The 12667-nt window shown below is 37.0% G+C and overlaps 1 protein-coding gene across 3 annotated transcripts in view; it reads left to right on the top strand.

Annotated features, from left to right (window-relative positions):
• The window catches only part of Cbp53E (Calbindin 53E), a 204314-nt gene that overhangs the window by 85902 nt on the left and 105745 nt on the right, over window positions 1-12667 (top strand). For all 3 annotated transcript variants that reach the window (XM_071592097.1, XM_071592099.1, XM_071592098.1), the window contains exon 2: window positions 99-367. In XM_071592097.1, the coding sequence (XP_071448198.1) occupies window positions 202-367 (166 nt within the window). In that variant the 5' untranslated portion in view covers window positions 99-201. The remainder of the gene's footprint in view (window positions 1-98; window positions 368-12667) is intronic.

Raw genomic sequence — 12667 nt, forward strand, 5'->3', positions numbered from 1 at the left:
ACCCTAATCAATATTCACGTTAAGGTCCGTGGTTGATATCTTTAATTACCCATCGACATCAATGTCACTCATTAATTATTACCCGTTTACTCACCCAGGGTGTGCTGTGGCCAGAATAGAAGGAGAGTGATTGCCTTCAAGAACCCTTGAGCACTCATTTGGGTAATCGAAACCCCTTGGAGGTCAACGCTTGCGAACAGAATGTCTTCGTCAGACAGGGCGGCTGCAGCCGCGGCTGCCGCCAAGAAGCTGAACCTGGATAAGGCGACCAACTTCATGCGACAGTTCCGAGACCCACAGAGCCGGGAGCTGAAGAAGCTGTCAGCCAATCAGTTCATGGAAGTGTGGAGTCATTACGACAGAGACGGTGAGAATGAACACTTTCTTTAGCTACTTGGCCTCGGAAATATTTAATGAGAAATCATGGAACAAAAAGAGTGAATAATAATAATGAGTAATATGTAAAACATGGATATTACTTGGTTATTCAACATCATGCGAACTTCCCTAACTATTCTGCTCTTTTTTGGGCAGAGCATGTAGCGTTTTGTGATCTCTTTTAATAGCTATTTTTATCATTATATATTATTTCATACTTTTATGCAAGAAAAACCAAGTATAATTTGCTTTACTCATTCTTGCAAGCAGTAAATGTAATAATATCATAGTTTAAGGGTTCAGGTAAAGATAATTATATAATCCCGTAATTGGCTTAACGACCCGCATGTTGCAAGTGCGCATGCTCCGAAGGATACTTAATAATTCTTTTCTGTCGTTTACAAACTAAGTTGACTAGTAACTGTCAAATTCTATTTATCTTTAAACTCACGTAGAATAAAATTTATATTATTATTTAATGAGAGTATTTAATGAACATGCATGCATATATATATATATATATATATATATATATATATATATATATATATATATATATATATATATATATATACATATATCATATATATATATATATACATGTAAATAGATATCAGGAAAAGGGATAGGAACACATACTATATAAAGGACGAACACAATAGAGGTGAGGAAGGCGGAATTAAGCAGATCACAAGTGCAAAAATATTTCCTAGACCGGAACTTGAACTCAGGATCTTTCCACTTGCCGGGAGGATGCTCTGAGAACAGAGCGCACTTGTGATCTACTTAATTCCGCCTTCCCCACCCCCCCAACCCTTTTCCTTAAATCTATTTCCATGTGAATGAGTATTTGTTCGCTATTTGGCGGGATTTCGTGTTTGAATGTGTGTGTGTGTATATATATATATATATATATATATATATATATATATATATATATATATATATATATATATATATATATATATATACGAATATATGCATGTGTATTTTAAGCCTAGACGTAGGTTTTTAGAGGTGGGGTGGAGAAGAATGGGAAAGGCTGAAGAACGGAAAGGAAAACAAGCAAGAGTATACTATTTTGTTTGCATACATGGAAAGGGAGGAGGGAGGGTTGTTGGGAGATATTAAATGAAGGTATGGGATATGGATGTAGAGAATCTTAATTAGCGATGAAGTTCTGAAGACTTTAATGGAGGGGTGGACGTTGGAAAAGAGAAGTTGGGGAAAGAAAAAGACTGGCATTTTGAATCAAAAAAGGGAAGTAGAGTGTGAATGGTAATGTAGAATATTTTACTGTAAAATAGGATGTGAGGTTTTGTCTTGTTAAGCGAGTCTAATAAATGTAGGCTTGTTCAGTCTCTATTTATCCGAAACGTGTCATAAAAAGTCGGCTACCTACAGAATAATTAAATAAATAAGCGTCATGTGTTGCGAACATACATATATAAACAAACTGTATTTCTTTATATGTCTATTCCATATTTGACCAAATTTGAAATTTCAAAGTAAACTCTGCAGAGAATGAACGTGTTATTATTTTTTCGGTCGCTTAAAACAGTGACTGCAGGCCTCATTATGAGACCGGAGAAATGAAAATTATTGGAGAGGTAAGATAAAATAGTTCCTAAACTTTGCATGATAGTTTCCAGAATTGAGCATTCATTCTCTATTCTACTTGCAAATTCATTTAACACTTTCTAGAAACTTAAAAACTACTTGGAAATTATTCTCTCAAAACTGAAATCTTGCTCGGACTTAATTTTCGACTTTTAAATAACCTTTCCTTTATTTAATAATACTACTAGAATCCTTCTAGTTTGACTAGAATATACGATGAGCGTAGTCTTCCTTCTGTTTATTTCAAATAAGATTTCACAGCTTTTCTCTCTCTCTCCTTAAGTTCCTCATTAAATTCTCGGAATTACAATTCCTCTTTTCCTTTTGCGTGCCTCCAGATTAACTCACCTCTCACACCTCTCCGGATGTTAATACCCTTGGGACCGGTGCGCCATCGCTTCTCTCTCTCTCTCTGTCTCGTTTCCAGCCTCCACTCCACCCTCATTATCCCCGCGAAGAGTATTCTACTTTAACGTTGAACTCCGCCCTCATTCTCCAAAATGGTCTCACACCACGCACGCTTGTGGCACTATCAACCCCAGGGATGTTTCCAGTATGCCTGTTAATGCGACATAAACGTTGACAATGCATCACCATGGAATGAATGGTTTGAATTGTCATTTTTTAAATTCTGAAAATCAACTGTAACAAAATTTTCCCGATTAATGAAATCGTTTAAAAAAATTGATTATTAATGTTCAAAAATTATAAACGGGGGATACCGCAGCCTAATAAATGCAGCGTTTAACTAATGATCGGAAGATCTAGGGTTTAAATCCAGGTTTATGTCATATATCTCCATTCAAAACCCAAGCGTTTTCCCATAGAAAAGAATTTCATTAGAAGGTAGAATCATATGGTCAAGAGCTGAATAATCTACCCTGACTTCAACATTGATGAGGACTGCCCACATTTGCGTGATTGCAAATGGACATTGAAATATAGATTTATCATAAATATTTTCCATTATTGAACGCTACATCTCACGAAAGCCGAATATTGTCTATGGACAATATACGTTTACGTGTTTAGATGACATAAAATGCCAAATGGTTCGTACTTTTTGCTCTTACAGGTATTCCTATGTATTCGGTTTTTGTGCAAAAATAAGAAAATAACATTTTCATTTTGAGAAAGAAACATGCCATTAGGCTAAGTGCACAAACATTGCACAATTTTTGAGCAAGTATATTTCTGGGCACCATCATTATTACCTTTATTTTCTTACATTGATTTTTGGTTTAAATTATAAAGTTTCCTAATTTCTCACTAATGTAAATACTTCTTGAGAGTTTTGGCCTAATTTTCGTAGGTAGGGATAATGTAATAATTTCTTTTTATTTTAATTATTTAAAAAATGATTATTATATGAACTCTACAGAGTATTGAAACATATCACTCGCACCTCCATAGTCCACAATAGTACGCATTAAACGGATACAGTGTCTTCATTTCGGTCAGCGTAATATGCTTTCACAATACTGTCTGAAATAGTCATATACTATTCATATTGTTGTTGGTTAAGTTCGTTTGAGGCACAAGCATAATTAAAAAAATGATTAAATGTCAACTCAGTACTAATTCGTAAATATTAGATTCGAAGGAGTAACCCTCTTATCTGTCGGGAAGTGAGTTACCAAAGCAACCTGTTTCCTCAATAGACTAGCTGCAGCCATTACCTCCCCGCCTATATTATTACTAAACTATATTCAGGAACGTGTTATGTTTGATATGGCATAAGAGCAAAACAAAAATTTATATTGAGAATATCTTGAAATATTATTTCGCTAAGGATGTAGTCCGCTGGAAAGGCATTCGTGGAGGTATGATTTTTACAGAATAAAGAATTACCTTAATTCTATGCTTCTCTGGGTAATCATTTCAAAATAACTGTAGTAAATATAATTTTGCCTATATTTCCAAATGTTTTATTCATGCAGGGAATAAATAATTTTAATTTATCCTCATCAGCAAGTTGACTAGATTATTAAACAAGGGCATTTATTTTCATGAGAGGACCACTTTTGGGGTGCAAACACTATAAACTAACCCGTTAATAAATCGAATAATGTGAAAATTGAAATTTCTCTATGTCCAAAGTTTCTTTTCTATTATGAAATTAGAACAATTTTAGAAATTATGACAGTTAACTCAGAAACATATCCCGCATTCCAACTGGAATCAAAATGAATGCTTAAAAGTGTCGTAAAATTGAATTTTGAACGAGCAAGTTTGAAGCACTCATCTCTCTCTGCCCTCTCCCGCCCGATTTTGATAGTCCACGCAAAAACGAGGAGAGAAAATGCGGGCTGCAGTAGCAAAATCCTTTGTGGAGCCCGCACTGTGACGAGGCTCAATGCGTGGGTGCTCGGAGGGAGGTGGGAAACCGTCGCCCGAAGGAAAAATAATGAGAGGTGATGAGCGAGATAGATTCATGGCTTTACGCGTTTTCGGATATAAATGGCAAACAAATAAAATACCATTGAATGCATTCTGTATAAAGCTTCTCTTCCAGCGACCTTCCGCCACGTCAACGGTAGTCGTGACGGTCCTCACACCAATCCAACGCAGTCTAGTAAATGGAATTCACGTAGAACGATTATTCGAAAACGGATAGAGAGGCCATATGAATAACTTAGTCCCATTATGGGCAGTAAACAGTGATGAGCGATTAGGTATGAATGATGGATATGTGTGAAAGAATAACTTGATACACGTACACTGTCACACACCATGGAAGCATATGGCAAGAGGTTTGACGTGGGACATTGATCATAAAATGCACGTGTATTAATGGGCTCTTCAAGAATCATTGGTGTAAATATTCACAAAACAAATATTTTACAAATGGGTCTTTTTATCACACATATTTAAGTCATCTTTTCCTGAATTTCATCAGGAAAAAACTAATTTTTCAATAATCAAGTTGTTTATCAACCTTTTTAGCCATGACCATCAAATTCTACGAAGCGCTTGGTATATTTCCTCAACACTGCCTGAATCAAATTTAATGTGAACTAATCTGTCCTAAAAGGATTTATTTGGCTCATTATGTTTGGCAAATGGTGGTGTCACGTTAAAAACACTGTTCAGGAAGGCAACGGGAAACCATATCAATTATCATTCCCGAGTTGTCAATGCTGCATACTACAGAGAATATGAGTCATGGCAACTACGGGGCTCGGCCCAATCGGCCATGTGTCGTGCACGGCAGCGGGGGAGGCAAAGCTGCCGCGGTCGTCATCCCACGAAGCCCTTGCAAGGGAAAACCAGCAGTAGCAGGACAGAAGACGCAGGAGAAGAAGACCAAATTAGTTAGAATAGGAACGTGGAATGTTAGGACAATGATATGGACAGGGAAACTAGAGAATGTTAAGAGGGAAAAGGAAAGGGGGAAAATAGATATTTTAGGTCTATGCGTGGTGACATGGAAGGATAGCGGGGATTACTGGAGTGATTATTATAGAATAATATACAGCAGCGGGGACGAGAGCCAACGAGGGGTTGCCATAGAATTAAATGAAGAGGTAGCAAGAAGCGTAGTCAACATAGAACAGGCAACGGAGTGAAAATTACTAGTAGAGATAAAAGCATAACCAACGAACTTGGTTATTATTCAGGTGTACGTGCCACCGAGCAACCATACGGAGGAAGAGGCCGATAGGATATACGATCAATTAGAGGATATAATCACGTGTGTTCCTTCAGGAAAACATTGATAGTGACGGAAGACTGGAATGCGACGGTAGCCGAAGGACGAGATGGTGATGAGGTGGGGGACTACGGTTTAGGCACGAGGAATGACCGCGGGGAGAAAGCAGTTGAGTTCTGCAGGAGACCGGGGTTAGTCATCACCAACACTTGGTTTAGACACCACAAAACATGGAAAACACGGTATACATAGAAAATGCCAGGTAACCCAGAAAGGTATCATATAGATTATATTCTGGTTAGACACAGGTTTAGGAGCAGTGCAATAAATTCGCACAGCTTCCCGGGAGCGGTTGCGGGCTCAACAATTTAGTTGTTATGAAATGTAACGTCCGTTTCCAAAAGATAAGGCAGGGGTGGAGGGTTTTAAAATGGAATGTAGAAGCACTAAATGGATTGGAAAGGAAGGATTACCAGCAGTTTGTAGAGAAAATCATAGCGGATGGTAAAGAGCTAAGTACTATCGAAGTAAAATGGGAAAGTATCAAGAAAGAGTTGTCTAAAGCCGCAAAATACACTTTTGGAACCGTTAACGCTAAAAGGACTAGTAAACCATGGATCACGGATGAGACGATTACAAAGATGGATGAGATGAGAATATGGAAGAATGTAAACACAGAAGGAGGTAAAATGAAGGACAAAGAGTAAAACAATAAATTGAGGCGGGCAACAAATAAAGCAAAAGAAGCATGGTAGAAGACGCTATGCGAGAATATGGAAAGCTTGTTGAGGAAGGGTGAAATAGGTGCGCTGTACAGCAAAGTTAATTCGTTATCGGGAAGTAAGAAAGGAAGATCTATGCTAACAGTTAGAGATAAGGCGGGTAAGGTAATAGTTGACTCAGGAAAGATCCAAGAGAGATGGAAGGAATATATAGAAGAACTGTATAGTAAAGAGCTTAGACCAACAAAGTTAGACATGGAAAAGGAACATGGTGTAAAGGACGATAGCGTCGGTCGAGGCGTATTCGACGATGAGATAGAAAGGGCATTAAGGGAGATGAAACTAAATAAGGCCATTGGGGTGGATAACATTTCCGCGGAACAATTGAAATGTTTAGGAAAATGAGGGAGGAAGAGGCTATATGGGCTGATTCGTAGTATCTATGAGGAAGGAATCTGGCCGGATGACTTTGTGAGATCAGTTTTAATTCCTAATCCGAGAAAGATAAAGTCTACATCTTGTGAGGACTACAGGACAATAAGTTTGATGTCCCACGTAGCTGAAGTGATTTTCAGGATCATAAACAAAAGGATAGAGAGTAGGGCATATGATCACTTAGGGGGAGATGAGTTTGGGTTTAGGAAGGGGAGACGTACGCGTGAAGGGGTGACGTACGCCATTGTAGTAATGAGATCACTAATCGAGAGGAATATAATAATACAATCAGGACGTATTTGCCTGTTTCATAGATTTCGAAAAAGCGTTTTATAGAGTGAATTGGGAAAGTTTAATAAGTAAACTGAAGAAAATAGGAATATATTGGAGGGAAATGAGACTAATCCGCAATCTGTAAATCCGCAAATAATAAAACAAAGGTTATGCGATTTTCCAGGGACGTAAGGAGAAGAATTGCGCTAGGAAAAGAGGCTTTCACAAGGAGGAGGGAGTTGGTGAGAGGGACGTTGAGTAAGGATGTTAAGAGAAGACTCGTAAAAACGTTGTTATGGAGCGTAGCTATGTACGGTGCGGAAACGTGGTCATTGAAGCAGGAGGATAGACGTAGATTGGAGGCTTTTGAAATATAGGTGTGGAGAAGAATGGAGAAGGTAGAATGGACAGAGAAGAAAACAAATGAGGAAGTACTTGGTATAGTGGGCGATGACAGGGGTTTGTTGGGAGAAATCCTATGGAGGCAGCAAAAGTGGATGAAGGGGGTATTGACCGGCGGTGGGATTTTGAAGACTGTAATTGAGGGGAGAATGTTAGATAGACGAGGAAAGGGAAGGAAAAGGATAGGGATGTTGGATGGGATGAAGGGAGGAAGAAAGTACTCGGAGATGAGGAGGGACCTGATACAGAGTATGATGATGGATTTTGTGTTTTGTTAGGAGTCACAAAATATTTATTTGGTAGTTGTGTCCATCTAAAAACCTACCTAAACCGGTAGATCACTTGATAATAATATATTTGACACTAGAAACGCGTTTTCAATAGATTTAAATATTCTATCATCTTGCACTATTATAAGTCCATGCTTGAAATCTACAATTCCTCTAGCTTTATCCAATCTTTTGATTAGCACTTTATCGGCAGAAATGAATGCATAAAATTCTCTATTTAATGTAAAATACCACCTCATTTTATCTGTCCGTTACATTAACTTTCTAATCTGAACGGCAATATAATCCTATTTTCTATCGGCTCTGATGTTATATTCTTGTAATGTCTGTACTGAAGTAGGTAAAGTAGGGGGAATTGAATAAGTCCTAAGCGTTTTGCGTTTGCTGAGATATATTTCCTGAATACCACATGTCGTTGGAGAGTAAGACGTAGATTCCATCTACACGGTTTCAAATAAAGAGAATTTTAGGTTTATATGCGTTTAGAATGCATTTTTATGCGCAAATGCTATTAATATAAATTCTAATCCCCACGTAAATTATCTTTTCCTCCTCTTATCTTTTTTACCTTAAATAGTGCAAATATTGAACCTAACTGTATGCAAGTTTATAGATAATAACTCATTTTTTTATACCCTTGATTGAATAATTTCATAGAATTTCCTTAAAATATCTTCATTTCTTCTCAGAGTATTGGTTGGAAGTTGTTACGGAAAAATTCCCAAGTTCACCAATACATTAAGGATTAATCCTTTAAAATAAATTAGGATTTAAATCAGAGCAGATTTTTGCTACCAACCTATATGGTGTATTTACGCAAATCTTAATGAATTATTTTATTAGAATGAATAAAATTTTCCGTGATACAGGTATAATATGACATCCAAATTACTGTGTACTTTTCCTTTGTAAACATTTGTAGAACATCTGGACTGATTGTAGAGAACCTTCGTATTTTGGAGTTTGTTCTAGAAAAACATACATAAAAGCGATCTCGCAGGCTACTCATTAATGCGCCCACTAATGATGTTACGTATATAATTTTCGAGGGACCAAGAACTCGTATGAGTATGAATATGCGCACGTTTATCTTACAAACATTTCTCGTGATTGGTTCACTTTCAAGCGTGAAAAAACTCAAATACTTGAAATAAGTCAATTTATTGTCAAAGAAAGATATTCGAAGACGATACGTGCGTAGAAATAAATGGTGATTTTTTAATGCTTTGAATGACGAAGGATGATTAAAAATATTTTAAAGACTCAGTAAAGATTTTGCCTTCGAATATTTTTCAATAGTAAAAGAGTGAAACCGGGTTTTCTTTCATAATCTTGACATTCTTTAAGCAGTTAAATACAATAAAAGTTTGGTACACCAGAATTTGGCATAAATCCATTGAAAAGTAAATGGTTATGCTGCAATTGCATTCGGAATATTTCTAATAGTTAGCTGTTTATTTTCGTTCCTGTACCGAATCTGATTACAGTTGAATTTTGTACGTAATTTGAAAACAACTTGTACATATTAACTACTCTTCGGAAATGATTTCACGTTACGAGCCCAATGAGTTAAATTATAAAGTTTAAATTTGTTTATTTTTTATTACTGTTTGATTGAAGGTGTACTTGATTTTGTTTAATTTGAATGAAGTTTAATATTTCCGCATCAAGTATTAAGTGTAATAATACAGTTATGCCTTATGTCTTTTTATTTGGTCATTTTACACATATTTCTAGTTAAAATGATTCAAGTAGTATAGCTATATTCGTAGTGAACAATAAAAACCACTGAACAAGGCTATATTCTTCATTTTATACACACTTAGATATTCTTTGTAATATTATTATTTAATGAGCAGGTATTTCAACACAAAAATAATTTTAAAATAAAAATGTCCCCTAATAATTGTTATATTTTTCCATTTCAGTTAGTTTTAGGGTAAGAGGATATCTACAATAGGATATCTACAGAAAATTCTTTTGAAAACAGATGAGATGTCCTGGTCAGATACCGTTGGGCACCAATTCAATCGATTACTCGATATTGTGGACAGTCAATTCAATCGAGAATCCCAGATATGAGTTCGATAGAATCCTTGATAGAATGCGTCCCGAAGCTCAGGAGAGGTTTAGAAAAAGGTTTTACTCCTCATAAGGTCTACTTGAACCTGTTCGGCAATCTATGTAAAAATGTCGGGAGGGTTTCCCGTCACATTTGTCCCAATAAATGTAATTTGTTTAGAGCTCTTTGACACTTAAAACCAAAATTTTAACATAATAACTATCCTGTTAAATTTTATTGTGCAAAAATATTGTGTGCTAAATAGACTCACGAGTGGAAAATTTTATTTTATTATTTTGCCAAGGACAGAGTTTCAGAAAACTTCACTAATAAAACATAAACACCGTAGCGTTTTAATATATAAGGTATGTTGAAAACTATAAATGATGGCCACGTGTTTGCAAGGACGTTTATTGAGTTTTTAATGTCTCGCTCAAAATGAAAAATAGATGATGATAAGAACACTTTAGTATTGCAGCCTTAATTATTTCATTGACTATTGTGCAAAGAAAAAATTTCAAATATATTTTACCAGCACTTTTTCATGTTTTCAATTCTCTCAACTTGTTTTCTTGTTATTGTCCCATTTTTTGTTGGATTTTTAATAGGAAATATTTATCTAAAGTGACAACCAATGATTGATAATTTTTCTGCGAGAGTGCATGCTAAAAATATTTTGGTTTTTTGTGTAGGAATCAATCTTTAGCCATCGTCGCGATTTTATTTCGTTCGCTCATCTTTCTAATATCCATTCTCTTCAGACCACACATTCATTTTAAATACTCCTATGAAAAAATCAACATTTTTGTAACCTTAAAAAATTATTTTTTTTACTTCCAAGTATCATTAAAATATGTTTTATAGCGTAAATATTTGCACCATTTTTTTAAAAGTCATCCTAAATTCCAAATATAAATTAGTAAAAAATTCCATTTCCACTTATTTCATTTTTTCTCATATTCTTCAGGAGAAACACTCCATTCAAGGGACACTAATAATTGTGTCAACGTGAATGGAGAATTGTGTCATCCCACACTGTGTTGGAATGGAGGGAGGGGCGGGATTTGAATGATAAACCTCGGATATTCTGGAGCGGGGCGCCTCCCTCCTCCTCGTAATGGAACGCCACGCCGCCGGCCCGTTCACTCGGCGAGTATTTCGGGATGCGGAATAATGGCCGGGGCGAGGAAATCTTGAATGCAATTCCTACGCCGTCGCTGTCACCAGAGATTATTTATTCATTTTTTTAAATCTCACAGGGGCTACTTCAAAACCGTGTCCTTGCGTGGGAGGAAGGTGAGGCAAGCCGGCTCCATGAAATATGGACGCCGTTCACTTTTGACGTGGATCCGAACTACAAGGGGGAGGAGGGTCACGCGCGGGATGGGGAGGGGGGCTTGAGGGGAAGGGACGAGTGGGCGCAGGCACGTGGACTGGTGTGTCCATTGAAAAGTGATGCAAGCTGAGGAAAATGATGTGGGGTTCTGGGGAGTCGAAATGGGGAATTGGGGTGGGGGAGGGTCTTTTGCCTTGTCACGTATTAATAGAATGGAATTAAAAGGGAAAGAATTTCACTTTGCAAAGGACGGGGATGGGTGGGGTTGGCGGGGGAATGGAGGGTGAGGTGTCCCGGGAATGATGAAAGGGAGACACTGAATGGAGCCTCATTCCGCGACACACTCTCCCCATACCAATTTTCTCTCTCTCCCTCAAAGGGTGTACGTAACGAGGGAAAGGCGCCCTATTTTAAGGGAACACGCAAAACTGATAAGTAATCAGTTTTGCAGATTAAATGACGATGAATAAAAGAAGAGGGGGAGCCTTTTGAAAGGTGGTCCAGAAGGGTAAGGTGCCTTCGGGGTCGAGTGGCGGGTTTGCCGGGGAAAGGAGGATTAGAGCGGGGAGGGGAGAGGAACCGTCCTTCATTCGCGAACCTCTCATTTCCCATCGCTCCATTAATTAATTGTATTGTCCACGAAACTCCGCGGCCGGATACCACGTGACGTTTCCATTCCTCACTCATGCGTCCTCGCTACGTGTTTCACGTATTTCATTCCCAATCTTTATTCCTCATTCTTTCTCTTCCCATTCAGCTCTCTAATAACAATTCGCTACATTCATGCACTTGGTTTCATGCGTTATTTCCCCATCTTTGTGATAATTGGCCCCAATCAGTAAGAATTAAGAGTCCTGTTCAATTATTTAATGTAACATTCAATATTCAATGAATTCGTGTCTGTTAAATAATTTGTTAAATAATTTATTGTTTCTTGCTGGCTTCATAAATTTTCCGAGAATTTTTTGCAAATATTCGTATCTCTGTGTATTTTTTTCCTGTGTGTAATATACCAGACTGCCTCGTTTCTCCATTTATTCCCCTAGTATTTAATCTAATTACTGATGAAATGTCTTCTTATTTACTCTCAGCACTTTCAAATAAATTTTTATATGCTACAGTATATTGGATTCATTACTCTGATTAACCTGTAAAGCATGTCGGCGGGTTTTAATGAATATTCCAACTCCTCTGGGTTTTACTACGCGGATATATTTTACTATTTAAGGAGAGGTTATATTTTTCAATGTCTTTTTTCATCACAAAATTTACTCTTTCTTTTAATGCTGTCATTCATTTCCTGACCATATCACTGTATTGTTCTTTTTTGCAAAAATTGCAATAAATAAATAGTAATTTTAGTTATTCTTCTTGACTGGTGTACAGCGGGTATACCCATATACTTAGGAGTGATTACGACCAGTGAGGTAAATATTTATGATGGCAATTTAATAAATAAGTAGGCTCTAGAGCATTCTCTTGACAAAATAGTCTTCT

Source organism: Hetaerina americana, unplaced genomic scaffold (genome assembly GCF_022747635.1).
Source record: "Hetaerina americana unplaced genomic scaffold, ioHetAmer1.1.p SCAF_5, whole genome shotgun sequence".
Classification (NCBI taxonomy): domain Eukaryota; kingdom Metazoa; phylum Arthropoda; class Insecta; order Odonata; family Calopterygidae; genus Hetaerina; species Hetaerina americana.